At 42.0% G+C, this 18691-nt stretch overlaps 1 protein-coding gene across 1 annotated transcript in view; it reads right to left on the reverse strand.

Annotated features, from left to right (window-relative positions):
- Positions 1 to 203: 203 nt before the first annotated feature.
- The window catches only part of htr4 (5-hydroxytryptamine receptor 4), a 121452-nt gene continuing 102964 nt past the window's right edge, over positions 204 to 18691 (reverse strand). The window contains 1 exon segment of the mRNA XM_051072567.1: positions 204 to 410. Within this exon segment, the coding sequence (XP_050928524.1) occupies positions 323 to 410 (88 nt within the window). The 3' untranslated portion in view covers positions 204 to 322.

An 18691-nucleotide genomic window follows, 5' to 3' on the forward strand; every position in this document is an offset into this window, starting at 1 on the left:
TCTGGCTCTGGTTCAGTTCGACCGGGCGCCTCAGTCTCTGCGGGCCTGCGGGGGCAGCGTCAGAGAGACAAGAGGGCCGACTTTGTTCCGTTCCCTGCCACCTTTAAAGACCACAGGTTGAGTTTCAGCTGAGCTGTTAAAAGCAGATCCTCCCCTGGAAAATGTCACATTCCTCCTCTGGATCCCTAAAATCCCGTCAGGGCTCTGGGTTTGGAGCTCTGCGTCAGGGGTTTCAGGCCGGGGCGTGTTTCCATCAGCTCCTGTGGCGACGGTGGTGGGAGAGCCGAGGTCGATGGAGATGTGACTGAGGAGTCGTCGTTGGTCACAAGCAGGACTCGTGGGACTCTGTGCCGATGTGCAGGGACTTCTTCTCCTGCTCCGTGTGGTTCCCGTTGTGAAGGACAGAATACCTGAGAGAAAACAGAGGGAGGGGGTTATCTAAGACTTAAAAGATGCATTACATAATTTACAATGAAATAAAACAGGTTTCTAACAGAGAGAGGGAGCACCTAGAGTAACACACATGAGGAGATACCATACTGTGGCTGCAGGTGAAAAGAAGGGATTTAAAGACCAGAGATCAACATGCAGTGATATATTAACCACCAAAAAAATGACATTAATTATCAGTTAAGATGTAAAATAAACAGAGGACTTCACATGTGCTATTTCTGTGTTAGACAGCAGGAGATCATTGATTTGTGTGGACAGGTCAGGCTCAGGTCTTTTTTAATCCATGAAATGAAAACTGCAGCAGCAGCTGTAATAAATCCTGGTCTCATCACAAAACAAACTGCTGTGGCAGAAAAAGTGAAAATCTGACTTTAACGTCAACAGTCGTCCAAACCACCTGAGCTGAATGAGGCTTTCAGCCCTCAGTGTCAGACCAGGTGCCCTCCTCTGGCCTCGGCCAAACAGTTTAGACTTGATAGGCTCCTTGTAAAAGGATAAAAGACTTAGTTAAAGCCTCGTAACATTCTCCTGATGGAAAATGAGTCATTTCTCAACGTGGACCAATCCCTGCTTACTGGAAATGCAATCACGCCGTCGGAGTTACAGGAGGGTGATCGAGAGAAGTTGTCAGAGCTGACCGCAGCCTGACTCCCTCAGGAGACGTTAGTGGTACTGGAAGGAGTGAGAGTAAAAAGCAGAGATGGTAACCTGAATATCTGAAAGGCTTTTAATGTGCTCTGGTCACTTCATGTGTTCAGAATCAAAACACGCGCTGAGTAGAAATGCACATGCTCTCCAAACTGATCCCGTCCTGAATTCAAACCTAGACGACTTTTTTACGATGTGATGAAAACCCAGAGGAGTGTGTGGCACATTTATGTCTTTGTTTTATAGCTGCTGCGTGGTTTAGTCATTAGCTGAAGATACACAGTGATGTATTTTAACATAACAATAAAATACATTTAAAATCACTGAGATGAGCTTAGAGGAGTAAGAGGTCAAAGGTCAAATCTCTACACTGACTAGCTTTTTTTCCTGAGCTTTCAACAGTTTCTAAACATCTTCATCAGGGAATGGGATAGATCAGATGTCGTCAGGTTTCCCTGCCCTCACACATGACCACTTGTCATCATATGGTTGATGTGTGGTTGGATGTTTTGAAGGAAAAGTAATAGAGATGGGATTATGTATTCTGTTGGACGACTTTACATGGTCAGAACAGGACAGAAAAATAAACACAACACACAACTGTAGTGTCAGCTTGTCTATGATGTGACGCCTTTTTCAAGCTGACACACACATCTACTGCTGTTAACTCTCATTAACTCTCAGCCACATGAGGCAAAACACAAAGATAATAAGTCCATCTCTCTTCTTTATGTTACATTACATTTATTGAAGTGAGCAATTTAATCTGACAAACGAAGCATCCAGCAGCATCAAACGATGAAGGTGACACAGAAACTCTATGTCCGATAAGGAGCTGTAACCGGCTCAGACAAACAATCGAGCGCTGACAAATTTAAATGTCACATTACTGCACAACAGCAGCTCATTTCAAGAGCACGCAGCACATTTGTTAAAGTCGAGTATGAGAGAAACTCATTTTGCTGCAGTAATGGGTCTCAGTCGTGTAGTCTATAGGCTTCACCGCATCTGAATGAGAAGGATGATTGCCTGCAGCACACATGCATATATACACGTATGCATGTGAGAATGGTGATGTATACAGTGAATGAGTGTGTGTGTATGTGTGTGTGTGTGCAGCACAGAGGCCTTACCGCAGGCTAGAACCATTACGAGCTGTTTACACAAACACCCTGACCAAAGACACTTCCTGCTGCCAAACTGGCCGTGAAATTCACCTTCCAGATACAGACGGCCTCGAACATTTAGGGCTTTTCAAAAGGAAACAGGCCGCAGATTCTCGCCAGAGCGGGAACCCAAAATTGCTGCCACATTGCGTCGTTAAACCCTCAGCCGGCCTCTCTGCGGAGCTGCGAGTGTGGTGGATCCAAGAGTCGGGTTTGTGTTTGTTTCTTGTCGTTACTGACACATTTTCATTGATCTTCTCGTCCATTAAGTCAAATATAAGCTAATTAAACGTGAGCAGTGCTTTGTGGTCTTTGTAGCTCGCTGTGACACATTAATCGTCATAGTTTCTGTCTTCATACATTCATGCTTGAGTGCTCTATGCTTGGTAACACCGAAACGAGTCCAAATGATGCTGCCATCTGTGAAGTGATGTGACAGCAAAACAAATGGTGGCCTGGCAGAAAATATGGGAAAAACAAGTGCTGCAATTAGCATGGTGTTACTGTGTGATTTTACTTTCATGGTATTATGATACTGAATCTGTCTGTCTTTTTCATAGGTACTGCGCTATTGTGCAGCTTCAGGAGGAGGATGTGGTTTGACCCAACAAAATGTTCAATGTTGTAGGGTGTGAAAGAGCTCAAATAAAAAGACAAATATGTCATTTACAATGGTGCAATGATAAAACTACATAGAAATGCCAACCAATTTCTTTTATAGCGAACATCACTGGACCAATTACAGTTTAACCAGCATGTTTGCATTCATATAAATGACATGCAACATATCGTTAAGTCAGATGGAAGCTCTCCTCCCAATCCATAATGTTTTCTATATGAGAGAGAAAAGGATGAAACTTAAACATGTTACAGAAAATGAAAAAGTCCAAACACAAACGTCTGAATGTGTATTTATAATGATGCACTGAAAACTGCAAAATGTTAGTGTGTTCATTTGGAGCATTTTTTCATTTTTCATATTTGGATCAAATGAAAATTTGGAGCGGGACATGTGGCTGGATCCATCCTGTGTTTATTTGTGGTTTTGTTTGTACACAGCTGAGCCAACAGGACAACTGGCAGAGCAGGAGACAGGATGGAGATTTGTTTAATGAGGCCGGGGGAGAGAGAGACACAGAAGGCCCGGATTACGAGCAGACTAAACATCTCTGCATATTTTGGGCAGAAATGTGGTGAACATTCATCCTGATGAAGTGCCCTTTAGCAAGGTTTTGGACGTGCTGTATAGCAGAGCCTGACCTCTGATGATCCTGTGGAGGAGTGGGAACGGAAAGAGAAAACTTCTCATTCGGAGATCAAAATGGTGGAAGTCCAAATAACAATATGGATTTCATGATGTGGAATAAGTTGGCAGAGTGCTAACATTGTATATCACACTTACAAAGCTGACAAATGACAGTGTGTTTATGTTCTCCTTTGATTTTTCCAAGACACTGAATGCAGCACTGTTGGCAGTGCAGACGTTCCTGAGTGGTATTAATGTTGGTGCCACCATTGCCAAGAAGAATATAGTAAGTTTCACTGCTCATTTTAGAAAGGTCACCACCAGGAAACGTGTTATTTCTTTAGATTATCAGACGGATGATTCATCTGTCTGATAATCTAAATCTAAATCTAAAATAAAAATCCATAAAGCTGTACCCAGAGGATAAGTCCAGGACTGATTTTCTGTCCCAGTCCGACCATGACTTTGCCTCCTCCGGCTCTTTTTCAACTGACAGACATTTCCTCTACCTGGGGAAAGCTACCAATAGCAACCGTGGGAAACAAAAGCCTTTGTCTTCTTTCTGTTTTGGTTCCTTTGTGGTATAAGTGGGAAAAAGTCATGAACTCAGATGCTTTCTATTTTACACATCCTCTTCAATTTAATGTACAATGAACCATAAGTGATATAATAAACTGCCTCGTGTTTCAGTTAATGTATTTCACTCTCACGTATCACACTGACTCTACAGTGCTCTTATTCAGCTGGATTAACCTGAGAATTAACCTTGTGTAAATGAGCACTGTTCTGATATGGTGCAGAGTTCGCCCTTGCTTTGTTTGGTGAGTGTATGAATAAGATTTTCATGGAGTATGAACAGAATAAGACAGAGCTCCTACGGCAGCTTTACAAAGGTTAATCTACAGGTTCCTACAGCTGAGTATGATAAAGTTTCACCTCACAAACTCTAAGAGGAAATTTACACCAAACATCCTCCTGTGTGTCTAGACGTGTATAGTACAAGGGAAGTCAGTGCTTCGAAGATTGAACAGAAATGAAAAGATGAAATGACCTTGGATTCACTCTGATTATCATGCATTTTTTAGTTCATCCGGAGCATGTGGAAAAATCCTCCTGCCAAACTGTCTGAGTAAAGTTTTAATTCTACTCCAAAGAGAAAAGTTTAATTTTTGGAGTTTACATATAAAAACACACAACCAGGGTTGACTCTAAGTAAACATCATTTCTGTTCTTGTTGCTTTTTCTGCCTCACAGCTGACTGAAAGCCAAACTGCTTGGGGTTTATGAAACAGTTAAATCACTGGCAGCGATGCCTTGTCAGCCAAACAAACATGTCTCCTGTCGCACCTTTAAATTTGCTTGTTTTGAATTTTCCACTTGCATGAATGACGGGATGAATGTTCCATCTTCTGTCCCTCGCAGTTTCTCTACAAAGGATCCAATCTTCCACTTCTTCAGCCTAAGAGCTGCCAACTACCCCACACCCTCCCCCAAACCTCCCACCCCGACTCACTGTCTCTCTTGATGACCTCTCTCCACTTCCTCTAATCATGTACTTCGTTCTCTCTCCCTCTTCTTCTGATGATCCCACTCACAGTCTTTCTGTCTGAAGTATAATAACTGATCATCACAATCAGGAAGCCCCTTCTTCTCCTCCTTCTTTCTGTCTTTCTTTTCGTGTCGGGGGTCTGTTTCTGTCCAGGTCACCACCCACCAAGACAACAAGTGGCCGGTTCAAGCCACACGCCACTCGAGGTAAAAAAGCCTGGCTGATCTCACAACCTGCTGTGATGCTGATGAAAGGAGAGGAAGGAGGGAGGAGGGAGGAGGAGGAGGAGGAGGAGAGGTCAGGACAGGAGGGGAGCTGGAGGAGAGAAATGAGGGTGATAAATATGAAATGAACACAATAGACTAGAATTTGAATAGAAAAGAGATTACACAGCACTGAGCTAACGAGAGTGAAAGGGAGAGGAGAATTTTATGCAAAAATGATTCAAAGTTTACACCCACGGGGAAAGTTTGCTTGTAGCTCAGCAACAAAAAGAAAAAATATGCAGTTTGGCAAGAGCAGCATGACTTTCTGAGAAATAAAAAAATATATGTTATACATAATATCCTCAGTGTTTACGCTCCTCTGACCTTGAAGGAAGATTTGTTTGCAACCTGAAGATCCAAAAATGTGCACAGGTAAGCAAGAGCAACACACACCTTCACTGTAAAACGAATTACAGTAGGTGAGGGTCCTCACCTCAATTACAGTAACACAGAGTAATGTTTTCTGCTTTCAGGGTAGTTGGGGAGAAGAAAAGAGAGAGAGGGCAAAAAGAGGAGAAGGAGACAGGAAATTAATATTACAGCAGTTCAGGAAGATTTAACGTTTGCAATCTCCTGCCCTGTGAGAAAAGTTCGTAGAGTGAGAAAAGTCATGATGTTCATTTGCACTATTCTCCAGGATAAAATGAAGCAATAAAAATAAAAAGACGATAGCAGTAAGTCAGGCAGAAGATATCAGAAAGAGATGACTGTATGAGGGCAAAAACTCTAAACAATCAACTTAAAGTTTACAGCACTAAAACAACATTTGCTGATCTAAGGTCTACTGAAGGAATCAGAGAGTCGGCCTTTCATGGGATTAAATCTTGTCGGCTAGCTCTCTTCCTCCTGCTCCATGAGGCCGGTCTGAAGACACGTCAGAAAGCATTAGGGACAGCTGAGAGAGTTTTAGCCGGGGCCAAAGGAACCCAATCTGCACTGGGCAAACAGAAAACGAAAGAGAGGTGAAGTGCTGAAGGAACGCGGCCGCACAGATCCGTGTTGTTTCCACAGTGATGGAGCACCAGTGAACGTTTGGTGTACGTATGGTCAGAGGAATTGAGATGGGAGGGTTAATGAGAAACTGGTGTGAAGTGTGCAATGATTAGTTTTTTAACTTTTCTCAAAATCCCACAGGAGCTGAAAAGAGTGGGTGAAAAAGAAGCAGAAGATCTTAAAGCTGCACCAAAAAGTCTCTTTTACTGGACAGTTAATTTAGAACAGAACGGCTATTTGTCATATCAGACTGTGTGTCTTATTTAGGAGTTCTTCTGGGACCCTGGTGGCCAAAATAGTTTGGAGTCATCTTTGCTTGGAGTCCCAGGAGCTGGCCCACAGTACACTGCAGGGATGCCTTAATGTCTGCTCTCATTAGTCCACAAAGAGGTTAGTTTGTCAGACAAATCGCTCGGCAGCGCTACGGTGAGAAAGTCCCTTAGCTGGCGAGACAACGAGCCACAGAGGAAGCTGCCCCGCGAAAAGTTTCACCCTGTACTTGTACTTCTTGACATCCTTAAAATGTGTGCCTTGAGCTTTTACAAACACCACCATTTAGACAATGACCCGTCTGATCACTCTGGTGTGGCACCTCTATAGTGACACTCTAGAGGTCTTAACAGGTCCAGAAGGAACAGTCAAACCTGTATGAATAGACGAGGGATAATTAGACCTGATCAGAGAGAGAACAGAGACGCCAGCGGCAGCTGAGTGATCACATGAAGACCTCTACATGACACATCCTACCTTCTTCAGGAACCTTTCAGATTGGAAAATGCCCAAACTGGCATTTTGTGGGGTTAACTTTGACTTGGATGTGCGAAATTTACAACAAGGTAAAACTGAAAATGTGATGCAAAGGATGCATCCCACTGCAGTGCAACAATTCAAGATCCAAAAAGTCTCATAAAGATGAAAAGAGCAGAGATGAAAAAGATTTTTGAGTCTGGTCAACTCTCTGTGGACGGATACTTTGAAAGCATCTCATCAACAAACATTTTATTCTACATAAAAAAGGCCAGGTGAGAATTCAGAGCAGTTCAGAGTCGTCCACGCTGCTGAGAGGACAACTCCTCTGAGCCCGACTCACACATCACAACTATATATAAAACACCACAGTCTTCTCCCGTCTTCCCTGTCAACTTCCCTCGTTAGGAGCTAATGACAGCCGGCTCCCCCTGCCAAAACCATGTTGGATTAGACAGCGCAGCTCGCTCTGCAAAGCTTCACTCACTGCAAACAAAAAACCCTTCCCTCTCTTTTCTGTCGCAGCGATATCAATCTGCAATTTCAAGCTTAGTTTCAGAGACAGAGATGGGGGAGGGAGGGTGTCCGTCATACCGCGGGCGACGCCTCTCCGGGTTCATACCGGGGCACTGCATCACGACGCAGAGGTATCAAGATGGACACTTTGATTCAGCCTGTTATTTTATGTTTTTTTTTTCCTTTCTTTTCCTTCTTGATAAGAGGTTTTGAGCCGTGTGGCCTGTGGGGCTCAATCTGACTCAAGTCCTCGACTGTGCAATCCTGACGGCAGCAGGAGTGATGGACCTGGGCTATCTCAGTGAGAAAACAGTTTAATCGGAAGTGGACCTATTCACACTACACAGTCAACATGAATGACCACAAAGGAAAGACATTGTTTTGTATGAAGACTGGTGGCACTCTATTCTCTTCTCTAGTACATATAAACCGTCCTCTCTGATGGACTTTCTTCCTCTTCAGTTTTCTATTTTCTCTGCACCAATGGGCTTTTTAAGAACATGGAAAATATTTATTTTGAGTGTTAGACACTCTCTCTCTATGGGCTCAGCTGCATTCACAGGAGTCAACAACCGATTCCAACGATCAACATTTAAAATGATACTGGGTCTAATTTTGAATATGCCTGATTAAGATACAGTCTACGCACATCAAACCTATTCTCTTGTTCACTCAATTTATATCAATGAGGCAGTGTTGGAGTCGAGTCTCAAGTCTCCAGTGCTCGAGTTCGAGTCCAAGTTGTTGAGTCTCACCAAATTATTACAGCTTATTATAAAAAAATAACAAAAACAAATCTAAATTATTAAACCACAAACTACAGCAAGTAGTTCATCAAACCTCGATGAAGGAGAATTTATTTCAGAACAGTTGTGTTAGACTTTTAGCTGGCTGTATCTAACAAACAGAGTGTGATTAGCAATTTATTGGAAAAACATATATAGGGACAAAGTATTCAGCTTTTTAAAAAAACTACTTCAAATTGTCATTAGAACATTTTCCCAAACTGCACCTTCCCTCCTCCATCTTGGATCTGCAGTCTCAAATGTATTTCCACTTTGTGGTACTTCAGGTAACTGCCTGCAGAACCTTCCTCTGGAAACTAAGTAAGCATTTTTCTTTGTTGTGGAGAGTGTACTTTCAGACAGCTGTAGGCGCACTGAGCTGACCTGCAGCTGAGATGAGCAGCGCTGAGGCTGAAAACACTGAACCACCTCCTGCTCTGTTTGTCTCAGAACATTAAAACGGGCTTTAGCCTGGATACAACCACTGAGGCATGAGGGTGAAGTGCAGCAGGCAGGCGGGCCTGTGGGGAAGTCAACACCACACACATGCACACGTATCTGTGTGTGTGTGTGTGTGCACTGCATACTGTACAGCCTGTGGGCGCACACACTCATCGCAACACAAGAAAGGAAACTGAATCCTTAGGAAAACAGGATTGTTCTTCAAGAAGATGCTGCAGCCTGAGCAAGGTAAAAGAGACACTGTGTGTGTGTGTGTGTGTGTGTGTGTGTGTGTGTTTTGGGAAGGGAATGAGATCAGTGTACTGCTGGCTCTCAGTAGATCAGAGGTTTGATTATGTCTGGATGACTGATGCCTGCAACGCACCGTTCCTCAGCTAATTGCTTACATGACTGGAATGAGGAGAAATCACCACTCTGTGTGTGTGTGTGTGTGTGTGTGTGTGTGCGACTGTAAGTGTACAACATTGTTTGTGCCATACCTGTGTGTATGTGAAGAACTGGAGTGTGTTTGTGTGTAAATATTCAAACTAATTTCAGGGTGTTTGAAAGAGCTGCATCACCGGCTGTAAATGTTTTCAGTCCAGTAAGTTTCTCAGGTGTAACTCAGCAGAGATGAAATCTCCTCTGACTGTTCTGTTGATATCTACTAAGGTTTTTAAGACTTTAGAGGCAGTTTTCCACCTCTTTTCAGTGGTTAAGGTCACCTGACATTTCCATCTGTTAGCTGTACAAACCGAAACCATCTTTTTTTAGTGGATACTGACCAACCTGAGAGGTTACTGGTTCAGGGCCTTGGATATTTGAGATAAACTGTTTATGACTTCTTTAAATAATGATTATTGTAACCGAAAAGTACAAGAGGCGAGTAAATAAGCCTGTCTGCCTGTGTAAATACTGCAAATCATTTAGCACACGTCACGCTAATTTCAGGAAGAAAGCCTCTGACCACTTCACTGCCTGATTTATAGCTTTCAACAACCTGAAAGCTATAAATCATTGCTCACTTTATTTAAATAAATCAGATAATTAAAGTGAATATTAGTGACTGACTGTGTGTTTTGGTTATTTCACTGCTGTCTGAAGCCAAACATGGAGGAGAAAAGTGCTGCACAGAGCAATTAGTAAAAAGCTCTGTGATGGCAGTGGCTTAAACAAAGAACAAAAGATTTGTTTCTTATCACTGTCCTTGTTTACAAAATAGTTTCTAACATCCAAAATATACAAAATAACTGAACATTTTCAATCCTAAAATGGTGAAAACATCCACGTGTCTACTCTGAATCCACAGCAGAAACTAACTGAACCCAAATTCACAGAGAATTATAACTGCTTTGACTCTTGTATTTACATTACATAAAATACAAAGGTCAGAGTTAATAACTGTGAATATTATTAGTTAAACATGAAAAGTTCTGACTTTAAGGACCTTTGTGTCCAAAACACCACCACAGCTCAGTACAGCACTGATAACGTTTTTCCCCAAAATGGAGATGAATCTTTTTGGAATGAAACGGTTTTTATTTTCACATCGCTGCGTTTGATGTTCATTATTTCTCGTTGGTCAACCAGTCAGTTTGGTTGTCTGGGCAAATGAGTTCCTCTTAAACTGACAAAAGAGGTTTTCCACTCTTTATCTGGCCGGAGAACATTCACATTGACACTCTTATTAGCTACACCGCCCACAAGAAGACTGCACAGACTGCAACCAGCAGGCCCGAGGCTCCGGCACAGCTCCGGCATGAAGAGCTAACGGGGTCAGGGTTCAAGAAGGACCAGGAGCTGCTCTCTCTCTTCAGCTGTGGAGGATATTCTCTGTTTCTTCTGCGTTAATCAGCAGAGATGGAAAGTAAGAAATAATATATAAAGTATATGGATTTTGTGCAACTTACACACTTTAATATCTCACATTTACTGAAGTGACATTTTAAACACACCCTTATAAAACAGATAGTTTCAGTCCTTGATTATCGTCGGCTGAGCTGTGTTTGAACCCCCTGTTAACACACACTTGTGACCACATTACATCAGGATTACTGCACCACTCATTCATTCATCTACGGTAAGTAGATGAATGAATGACTAATTCAGCTTTTACAGAAATGTTCTGTTTTCTGAAAGAACTCGTCAGTATAAACATGAAGAACTGATCTGATTCTCTGTAAACATCTGTTTTGAAATGTCCCTGTAATGCTCCCCTGATTTTAAAACCAATGTTTGTCTTTTTCTCCGTGTGACGGGACAAACTGAACCTTCGAGTTATCAGTGAAATCTTTAAACGTTCCATGTATTTTTAAAAAAGAGCTTTGCAGCATCAGGATGAAGAAGCTATGTAATTTAACTGTAAACACTTGTTTTGATTTGTTGTTGTAAATATTTCATGTTTGGGTTTTAAAAACCAGGGGTTTGTTGTTTTTTTCTGCGTGACTGGGGACAAAATCAGCCATCAGTTCCTCTGGCGAGCTTCAGAACGGACACACGAAGAGATGCTTTAAATAAAGACCAATGCTGGTTGGCAGAGTCGTCCTCTGATGAGCCGCCAAGAGAGGAGTGGACATGCACACAGCAGGAAACAGACAGATATACCCTGCTCCACACGTCAAACACGCCCACAACACATCAGGCACACACAAGCAACTAAAATAGACACAACTACCACACACACACACTCACACACTCACACCAGCCACCAGCAGATTCACTGAACATGTATGAATCATCTCCCAGCTCACGCCAAGACTCACAGGAGAAGCTCGTAAAAATGGGAGATGGCCAGAACACACCCATGATTAATTAAGAGACTGAGTACCATCCATTCTGATACCATTCATGTAGCACTGCAACCTTTTATTCAGCTGTTAAAAAAAGCAAAGGTGGATCTGGACAACTCCCAAATGCTGTTAAAATACAACATATTTCTAAAAGTTGTTGTGATGAAAATGTAATTTGATCTATTTAGACTGCTGCTTTAACAATCTCCAGAGGACTGCCATCAGTAAAACTGCAGGACTGACTGAATGAATCGTTTTCTCTCATTTCCATCAGACGCTGCTTCTGTGATTATTCAGACACTTGTAATGAAGAACTCTGATACTTACAGCCACTGACTGCCTGGAAAACACATACTGACCTCAGGCACGTTTAAACAGTCAGTCTTTACATGTAAAATCAAGTGATATACGAATTACAACACATTATCAAAAGGGTGTTTATATAAAGCTTAGATCCTGTGTAAATCTGTAGACAGGTCATCAGTCATCACTGACATATGGAGATGCTGACAGACTGAGCCGAGGTTTCTTCCTCCAGAAACGGTGAGGAGTGTGTGAGCATAAGACCTGAGCTGAAGAGAAACTGCAGTTATAGCTGCTGTTGGTCTGCGTGTACTGCAGTGACTGAAGCAGCAGCACCACCCTGCTGGAGACTGACGTCAACAATCAATGTTTATGTCTTTTAACCCTGAAGGGAACGTCTCTCTAACTTCATCCTACACGTTTAACGGCTCAAACTTCACTAGTGGGAACAGTGGTGCAGAGCTTTCCACCTGGAAGGGAGGAAAAATTACACTTCTGCAGCGTGGAGTCCCGTGAGACAAGGGGGAACGTCTTCATATTTATCTGATGCTCAGATAGAAGAAAATAAACAGATGAGGAGTAATCATGAATGAAGCCTCAGAGAGGCAGAGACAAACAGATTCTCTCTTTTCCATCTCACACACTGAAGCCCAGAAGCTTTTTTATAAAGAGAACTTCATATATATTGGTGCCTACACAGTGAAGCTGCTTCCAATCAGGATGGTGTCACCCACAGCGGCCGCAGCGTTACTCATAGCAACATCCACCACTCAATTTTGTCACCTTGACAAAAGGTTTTAATTACTTCTAACTTTAAACACGTCATGCTTGACCTTTCAAACTCGCAGCCACTGACACTGCTGCTGCTGCTGCTGTTGACGAAGGCAGGAGAGAAACTCCTCTTTGTGTTCCTGAGTCCCAAAAATAATTTCTCTCAATAATGTGAGAAAGTTTTTTTGCAGTGTGGGCGTTCCTGCTGACGCATCAAGCAGACAATTACTAAGTGATGAGCAAAGTACATGTACAAACTTCTCTTAGAAACTCAAAGGAACTGGTGTCAGAGTTCTGGATCGTCAGACTCACACAGAAGTTCTTCATAAATCTGTTTAAATGTGACATACAGACTCACTGTGAATCACCACCCAGAGATTGCACTGTATTGTCATTAGGTAGACCCCTGATTACACCTTTGCTTATTCATCTTATTCAGCAACAATGCCCTCCTCACCCCCAATGTACCTTTTCTACAGAACGACGAGGAATAACGGCACAACATTCCTGCCTTTAACAGGCTGTATAAAAGAGACCAACGTGTTGGTACAGACAGATATTGAAACAGATTTGCGTACAGAAAGTTCTGTTTTCAAACTTGCAACCAATTAAATGTCCACTTTAAAGTTTCCAAAAGTCTTGTTGTCCAATTTTTTTGTTATTTTAATGAAAGCTGAGGGATTTATGTGTGAGATTAAGACAGAAAAACAGAGGAAATGTAAAACCTAGATATGACTTTGTAAGGTTTACAGTAAGACTGAACGTTACATTCCTACTGCTGCTTACTCAGTGTGCTTGTATATAAAAAACAGACGTGTGTTTGGACCGAAGTGACGGCCGTTAACTTGACTAACACGGCTTTATGGACACATGCAGCAGCTTTGAACTGCATATGGATTGTTTATGCTGCATTATATTGTGTATGTGTGCATGCAGATGTGAGCCAGATGAACTGCAGTATATTGTTTACGGTAATTTGTCGTCTTTCATCTTGGCAGAGCTGACAGAGTTGTGTGTGTGTGTGTGTGTGTGTGTGTGTGTGTGAGACGGACCGGGGGAACAAACAGAAACGAGCTGTCAGTGCAGCAGCAGTCCACACAGCCAGTCAATTCAATTAGGAAGTGAAAATCCTTCCTGACCAGTTTAATGTGGTTACTGATTGAGGACGATCTCTCGCCGCTCGCTGTACGTTTGTTCCTGACGTCCTCCTGCCACCAGCTCGCCGACGTTCGCTCTTTTTTTGTGATATAAAAGGGAAAGTGTTGAAGCTGCAGCTGTTACAGTGCAGCATGGAGGGGAGATCGTCTCATTAATCAAGGTGGCAATAACACAGGCAGGTAATGGAGGAACAGTGGGCTGCTGCACCTTATTCTGTGTTAATAAATAATGCATGACTATTTTAACTTCTGTACCTCCCTGCTCAGTAGCTTTGTAAACAGCCTCCTATCACCCTCTATATTGATCTTAAGTGAGTCGAAATGTAGCTTAAAATGAGGAACAAGGCTTTAGCATTAGAAAGTTCTAAATGAGATATCAAAGTATCATAGGAATAAAAAACATTAAGCAGTTTTTTGTAGTAATGTAGGATTTTAACGTCTACTTAAGTCTGTATAATAGTTTTTAAGTGGTTATTTTGCATTTTGTTGTGTACTTTTTCTGACCATGGGTTATATACATGTACTGCATGGTTATGCATGTGTGTGTACTCTGTCTAATTATGTCACTAAATGATCTGATCCTTCTCTCGTGTGCTGTTATTTACAAGTTAAATGGCTACAGTAATGGATTGTCCACACAGACTATACCATAGCGATCGATGCACATTACAGTGTATATATCTTACCAACAGACACCCTCAGCAGTAAAAGCCAGCATGTGTGACTAGTGAAGATGGAAAAACACACCAGTCATTTGGTTTAGCAGCTGTTTAGTTTAGTTTAATGTTTAGTTTAAGATTTATTTCTCAATAAAGACATTTTGTAAGAGGAGATCAGCTTTCAGGATTCAGAAGAATGTCTTAAAATTGTTATTTAACCTGAGATGAACCCTTTATGTCTTTAAATTTAAGTGTTGGGACTTAGCTTTGATGCTTTACATAATAGTTTTTGAATTATTGAATTGGAAGACTGAATTTAAACCCGTCACATTTGGTTTATCCTGGCTTCATAATCCATCCTCTGAACCCTGCAGGGGAAATGGACTCCTGCAACATGAATAAGCCTGAATTATGAGTGATCCCAGCCTCTGACAGGTCCTGTGACAGTGTCACTGACTGCCCTGCCAACCCCTGCCAGGGACTGTGTCAAGTTTTCTCTTTGGTTTTGGATATTTTAAATTCGTGGCACAGAGATATGTGAAGCATTCAGCAATTTTCTTTGAGATGCTCAGCTCCTGACTGACGCATGACCTACTGCCTGACCACCCTCATTCATAAAGTGTCAACACACACAGGAAACTCTGCCACTAAAGAAGTCTTAACATTTGTGATTTCTCTCCTTCAAACATTCTTTGTGATGAGACAAAGACGAGACAAATGGGCGGCATCCTTCCTCCGGTGCTGGATTTCAGGTGGCTGGTTAGTTGAGTGCATACAGCAGTACCATTTAAAGAGCTATGACAACATTCACACTTATAGCTCTGAAAATGGCGCTGCGATCTGCACCAAACTGAGGAGTCAGAACCTCAAGTCGCTGGTTTGTCAAGATGTTCATCAAATATCTACGTGACACACACATATACAGCGAAAACCGCCAGTGGTTACTGTGATCGGACTCTGCTCTGGAATCCGTGTCAGGACGAGACGAAATGAAAATCACAATGGAAAGAAAAACAACAGCGGAGCAGCGGAAAAAGTCAGCGACAGGTTTGCAAACATTAGGAAACATTTAGTTCTGCGTGTCAGCAGAAAACCTGCGGGGGAAAGAAATGCTGCGTGTTTGTCAAATTTTAAGTGAAAAAACGTTTTATCCTTTTAATTCTGAGAACACGAGGCCTAAATATCCCTTTTCTAAACCTCCGTATACACACAGCTGCACAGTACGTGCAGTACTGTACAGTGAATATTTACTGTAGATCACATCAGATCTGAACATGTGTGAATGTTGGCCCGAGTGCCCGAGCTCGCTGTAGAGTTATCGCACATTTCAAGCCTGAATGGAGAACATCATGTGTCGCTGCAGTGACTGGTCAACAGCCGGGAGCACTAACGAACCAAACGACGTCGATGGCCTCGATAACGACGCCACACGACTGAAGAAGCAGGTGAAACAGCTTCAAGTATCTACCATCAAAGTCCAGTTCTTCCTGCGTTTGATGTCAGTTTCATCAGCCTTTATTTCATAATCGTGTGTGTGTGTGTGTGTGTGTGTTTACTCAGGGATCTGGCAGCCTAATAATCCCTCTGGGAGACAAACAGTGTTGAGGAGCGATGTAATTAGACTTGAGCAGCAACGAGTGGACCAGAGAGGGACAGAGAGACTCCTCCTGAAACCGGGCTCAGTCTCTTTATCATCCATCTAATCCACCTCTCTCCTCTCTTTCTAAACTGAACAAGAAATTATCTTTGCCTTCTGAAACGAGTGATGTCTAATCTGAGGCTCCTGTCAGCAGGACAGCAGAGGATCATATCTGCCTTCCTCCAACTCTCTCACACGCAACATCAACTAAAAGTCAACTGAATAACCGTTGGCTTGTTTGGTGCTTGAAGTTCCTGTAGTTAGTAATTTGCAGAGAATGAGAGCGCACACCAAACAGCCAAAGTGTAAATGTAATGACATGTAAATGTGGATCTCTGAAGTCGTTACACCAACTGTTACAGCCTGGAAGATAAATGTAATCAATTTTAAACTGCGTCTGTGTTTCATCCTCCATTAGTTCAAGAGAATTGTATTTTAAAACTTTCTGGAAAACGCTAACGCTGCTGTTTGGTGAAGACGAGTAGAAAACAAATGCGAGTCCGGCATCGAATTCTATTCTGCAGCGTTTTCCCTGAGGCGAAACGTGGGGATGCCACTGCTTCTTCTCCTCAACATTTACCCTGCAACCTCTGCAGTATGTTATGTAAAATGCTTCGGATTTCTCATATCTGTGCCTGCCTTTGTCCTCAGTGTCCTCAGCGCTGTAGGCTATTGAAACTGATATTTATTCATTTAAGAATGTCATCTGAAGGTCATTACTTAGAAATCACAGCAGAATGAAAGATACAACCTGCGGCTGAGTAACGAAACATCTTCAGTATCAAACGAAGGTCAAACGTACGAATAACACGACTTTACACTTTCCAATTGCGTGCAGATGATATGCCATTTCTTCCCGTGTCCACACAACACATTTCAGATGACGTGTGACTTTATGTTCATTTTATAAGGTGATTTTTGGCTGATAAGGAGGAGGTGTTGAGTGAGTCACATCAGGTGTTTTAGTGCATTTTACTGTTTTAACTCAAACTACCATCTTTCTCTAACCCTAACCAGTGTTCCTCTGTGCCTAAACCAAACCATTTTAACCCAAACAACATGGAAAAGACTGGCACAACTAAAACGTTGTTGGTATTTTTATGCATTTATGAATTTAAATGATGCTCTACAAGTATAAAAATACAAATAAATATCAAACCACTGAAGATGTTTGCATGTTGTGGTAAAAGCAGGAGGAGCTGCTGCTAACCTGACCAGCAGACAAACACAATCTCTCTGCAGCATGAGCCCACACACTATTCCCCCTGAGGCCATACTGACTGCCACTGTGTGATGTGTGATCGCTGCTGCACTCTCATTCTTCTGGGAGTTTCCATTCTTCTCTAACACTGTAGTAAGCACTATGGACAAACCTACACCTACTCCACCAATGAAACCAGGAGAAGTGGAGCATCTTTTTGTTTATGTTAATGAAGTATACTTCTTGTACGTGCCTCCTCTTTCCTCTTGTTGCCAGGGTGTTGTAGATGGAAGAAGAAGAAGGGATAGCACACCATGATGGTGCTGACAAAACTCTCAGGTGTTATGTCAATTAAATATGAAATACCAAACGTTTTGTGTTTGTATTAGTCTTCAGTCAATTTCACTGTTTTCTCTGCAGACAGAAATCTATTGTCAGAGCTGTCTGGTGAGGAAAAAGCCTCGTCACAATCGCTCTTACCTTCACATCGCTTACCTCACACTGTCTTCGTCCTCCTCACAGTGTGAAGTTACAATCAAGTGAGTTATTCAGACACATTTCAGAGAAAATGTCTCTCAACCTTGAGAGAATCCATGAAAAGAGACAGAGGAAGTTTGGAAGACGCTCTGAAGTTTCAAGAATTGAAGTGGATCAAAGCTAAATTTCTAAGAAAAAAACTGCTACTGCAGGTTTATTATTTTCAAACAAACAGGTCAGAGACTCCATTATGGTGTTGTGGGCTTTGACACCAATCGAAGACAATCAGGCCCGAGCACAGACAGAAATCAGATCAACAGGCAGAGAAGATCAGCAGCAGCCACACACAAACAAAACAATAAGAAAAGAAATCAGAGCAGTCGAGAGAGAGCGAGGCAGTTTAAGGGAAAAAGAAAAGAGAAAAGGAGAGAAAGGGAAAAAGAGAAGGGAAGGTAGAGACACTGGTAGTTATGAATGAACGAGCAGGTAATAAAAAATAAGCTAAAGAAGATGGAGCGGGTTTATCAGCGCCACTTATCTCTCAGGACACACTGCCAGGCTCTCACACACACACACACACACACACACAGAGAGAGAACACTTGTTTGTACATCCATACTTGTGAGGACTAACCTCCACCCTTACACTTTAACTCTAAAACCAAACCTAACCTAACACTATGTTTTTAAATAAATGAATGTACTGTTTTTTAATGGCAGACTCACTATGTGATATTATGATGATGATTTATGATACATCAAGTACAAAAAAATAATAATTGAAGAAGCAAAAAGTGATGGAATAAAACACAGCCTGTTATTTTATTATTATTTACTATTATCTGCTTGTTTTTCTTCTTGTATTTGTTTGGCTCTTGAAATTAAA

The sequence above is a fragment of the Lates calcarifer genome, linkage group LG8, assembly GCF_001640805.2.
Source record: "Lates calcarifer isolate ASB-BC8 linkage group LG8, TLL_Latcal_v3, whole genome shotgun sequence".
In the NCBI taxonomy this organism is placed as follows: Eukaryota; Metazoa; Chordata; class Actinopteri; family Centropomidae; genus Lates; species Lates calcarifer.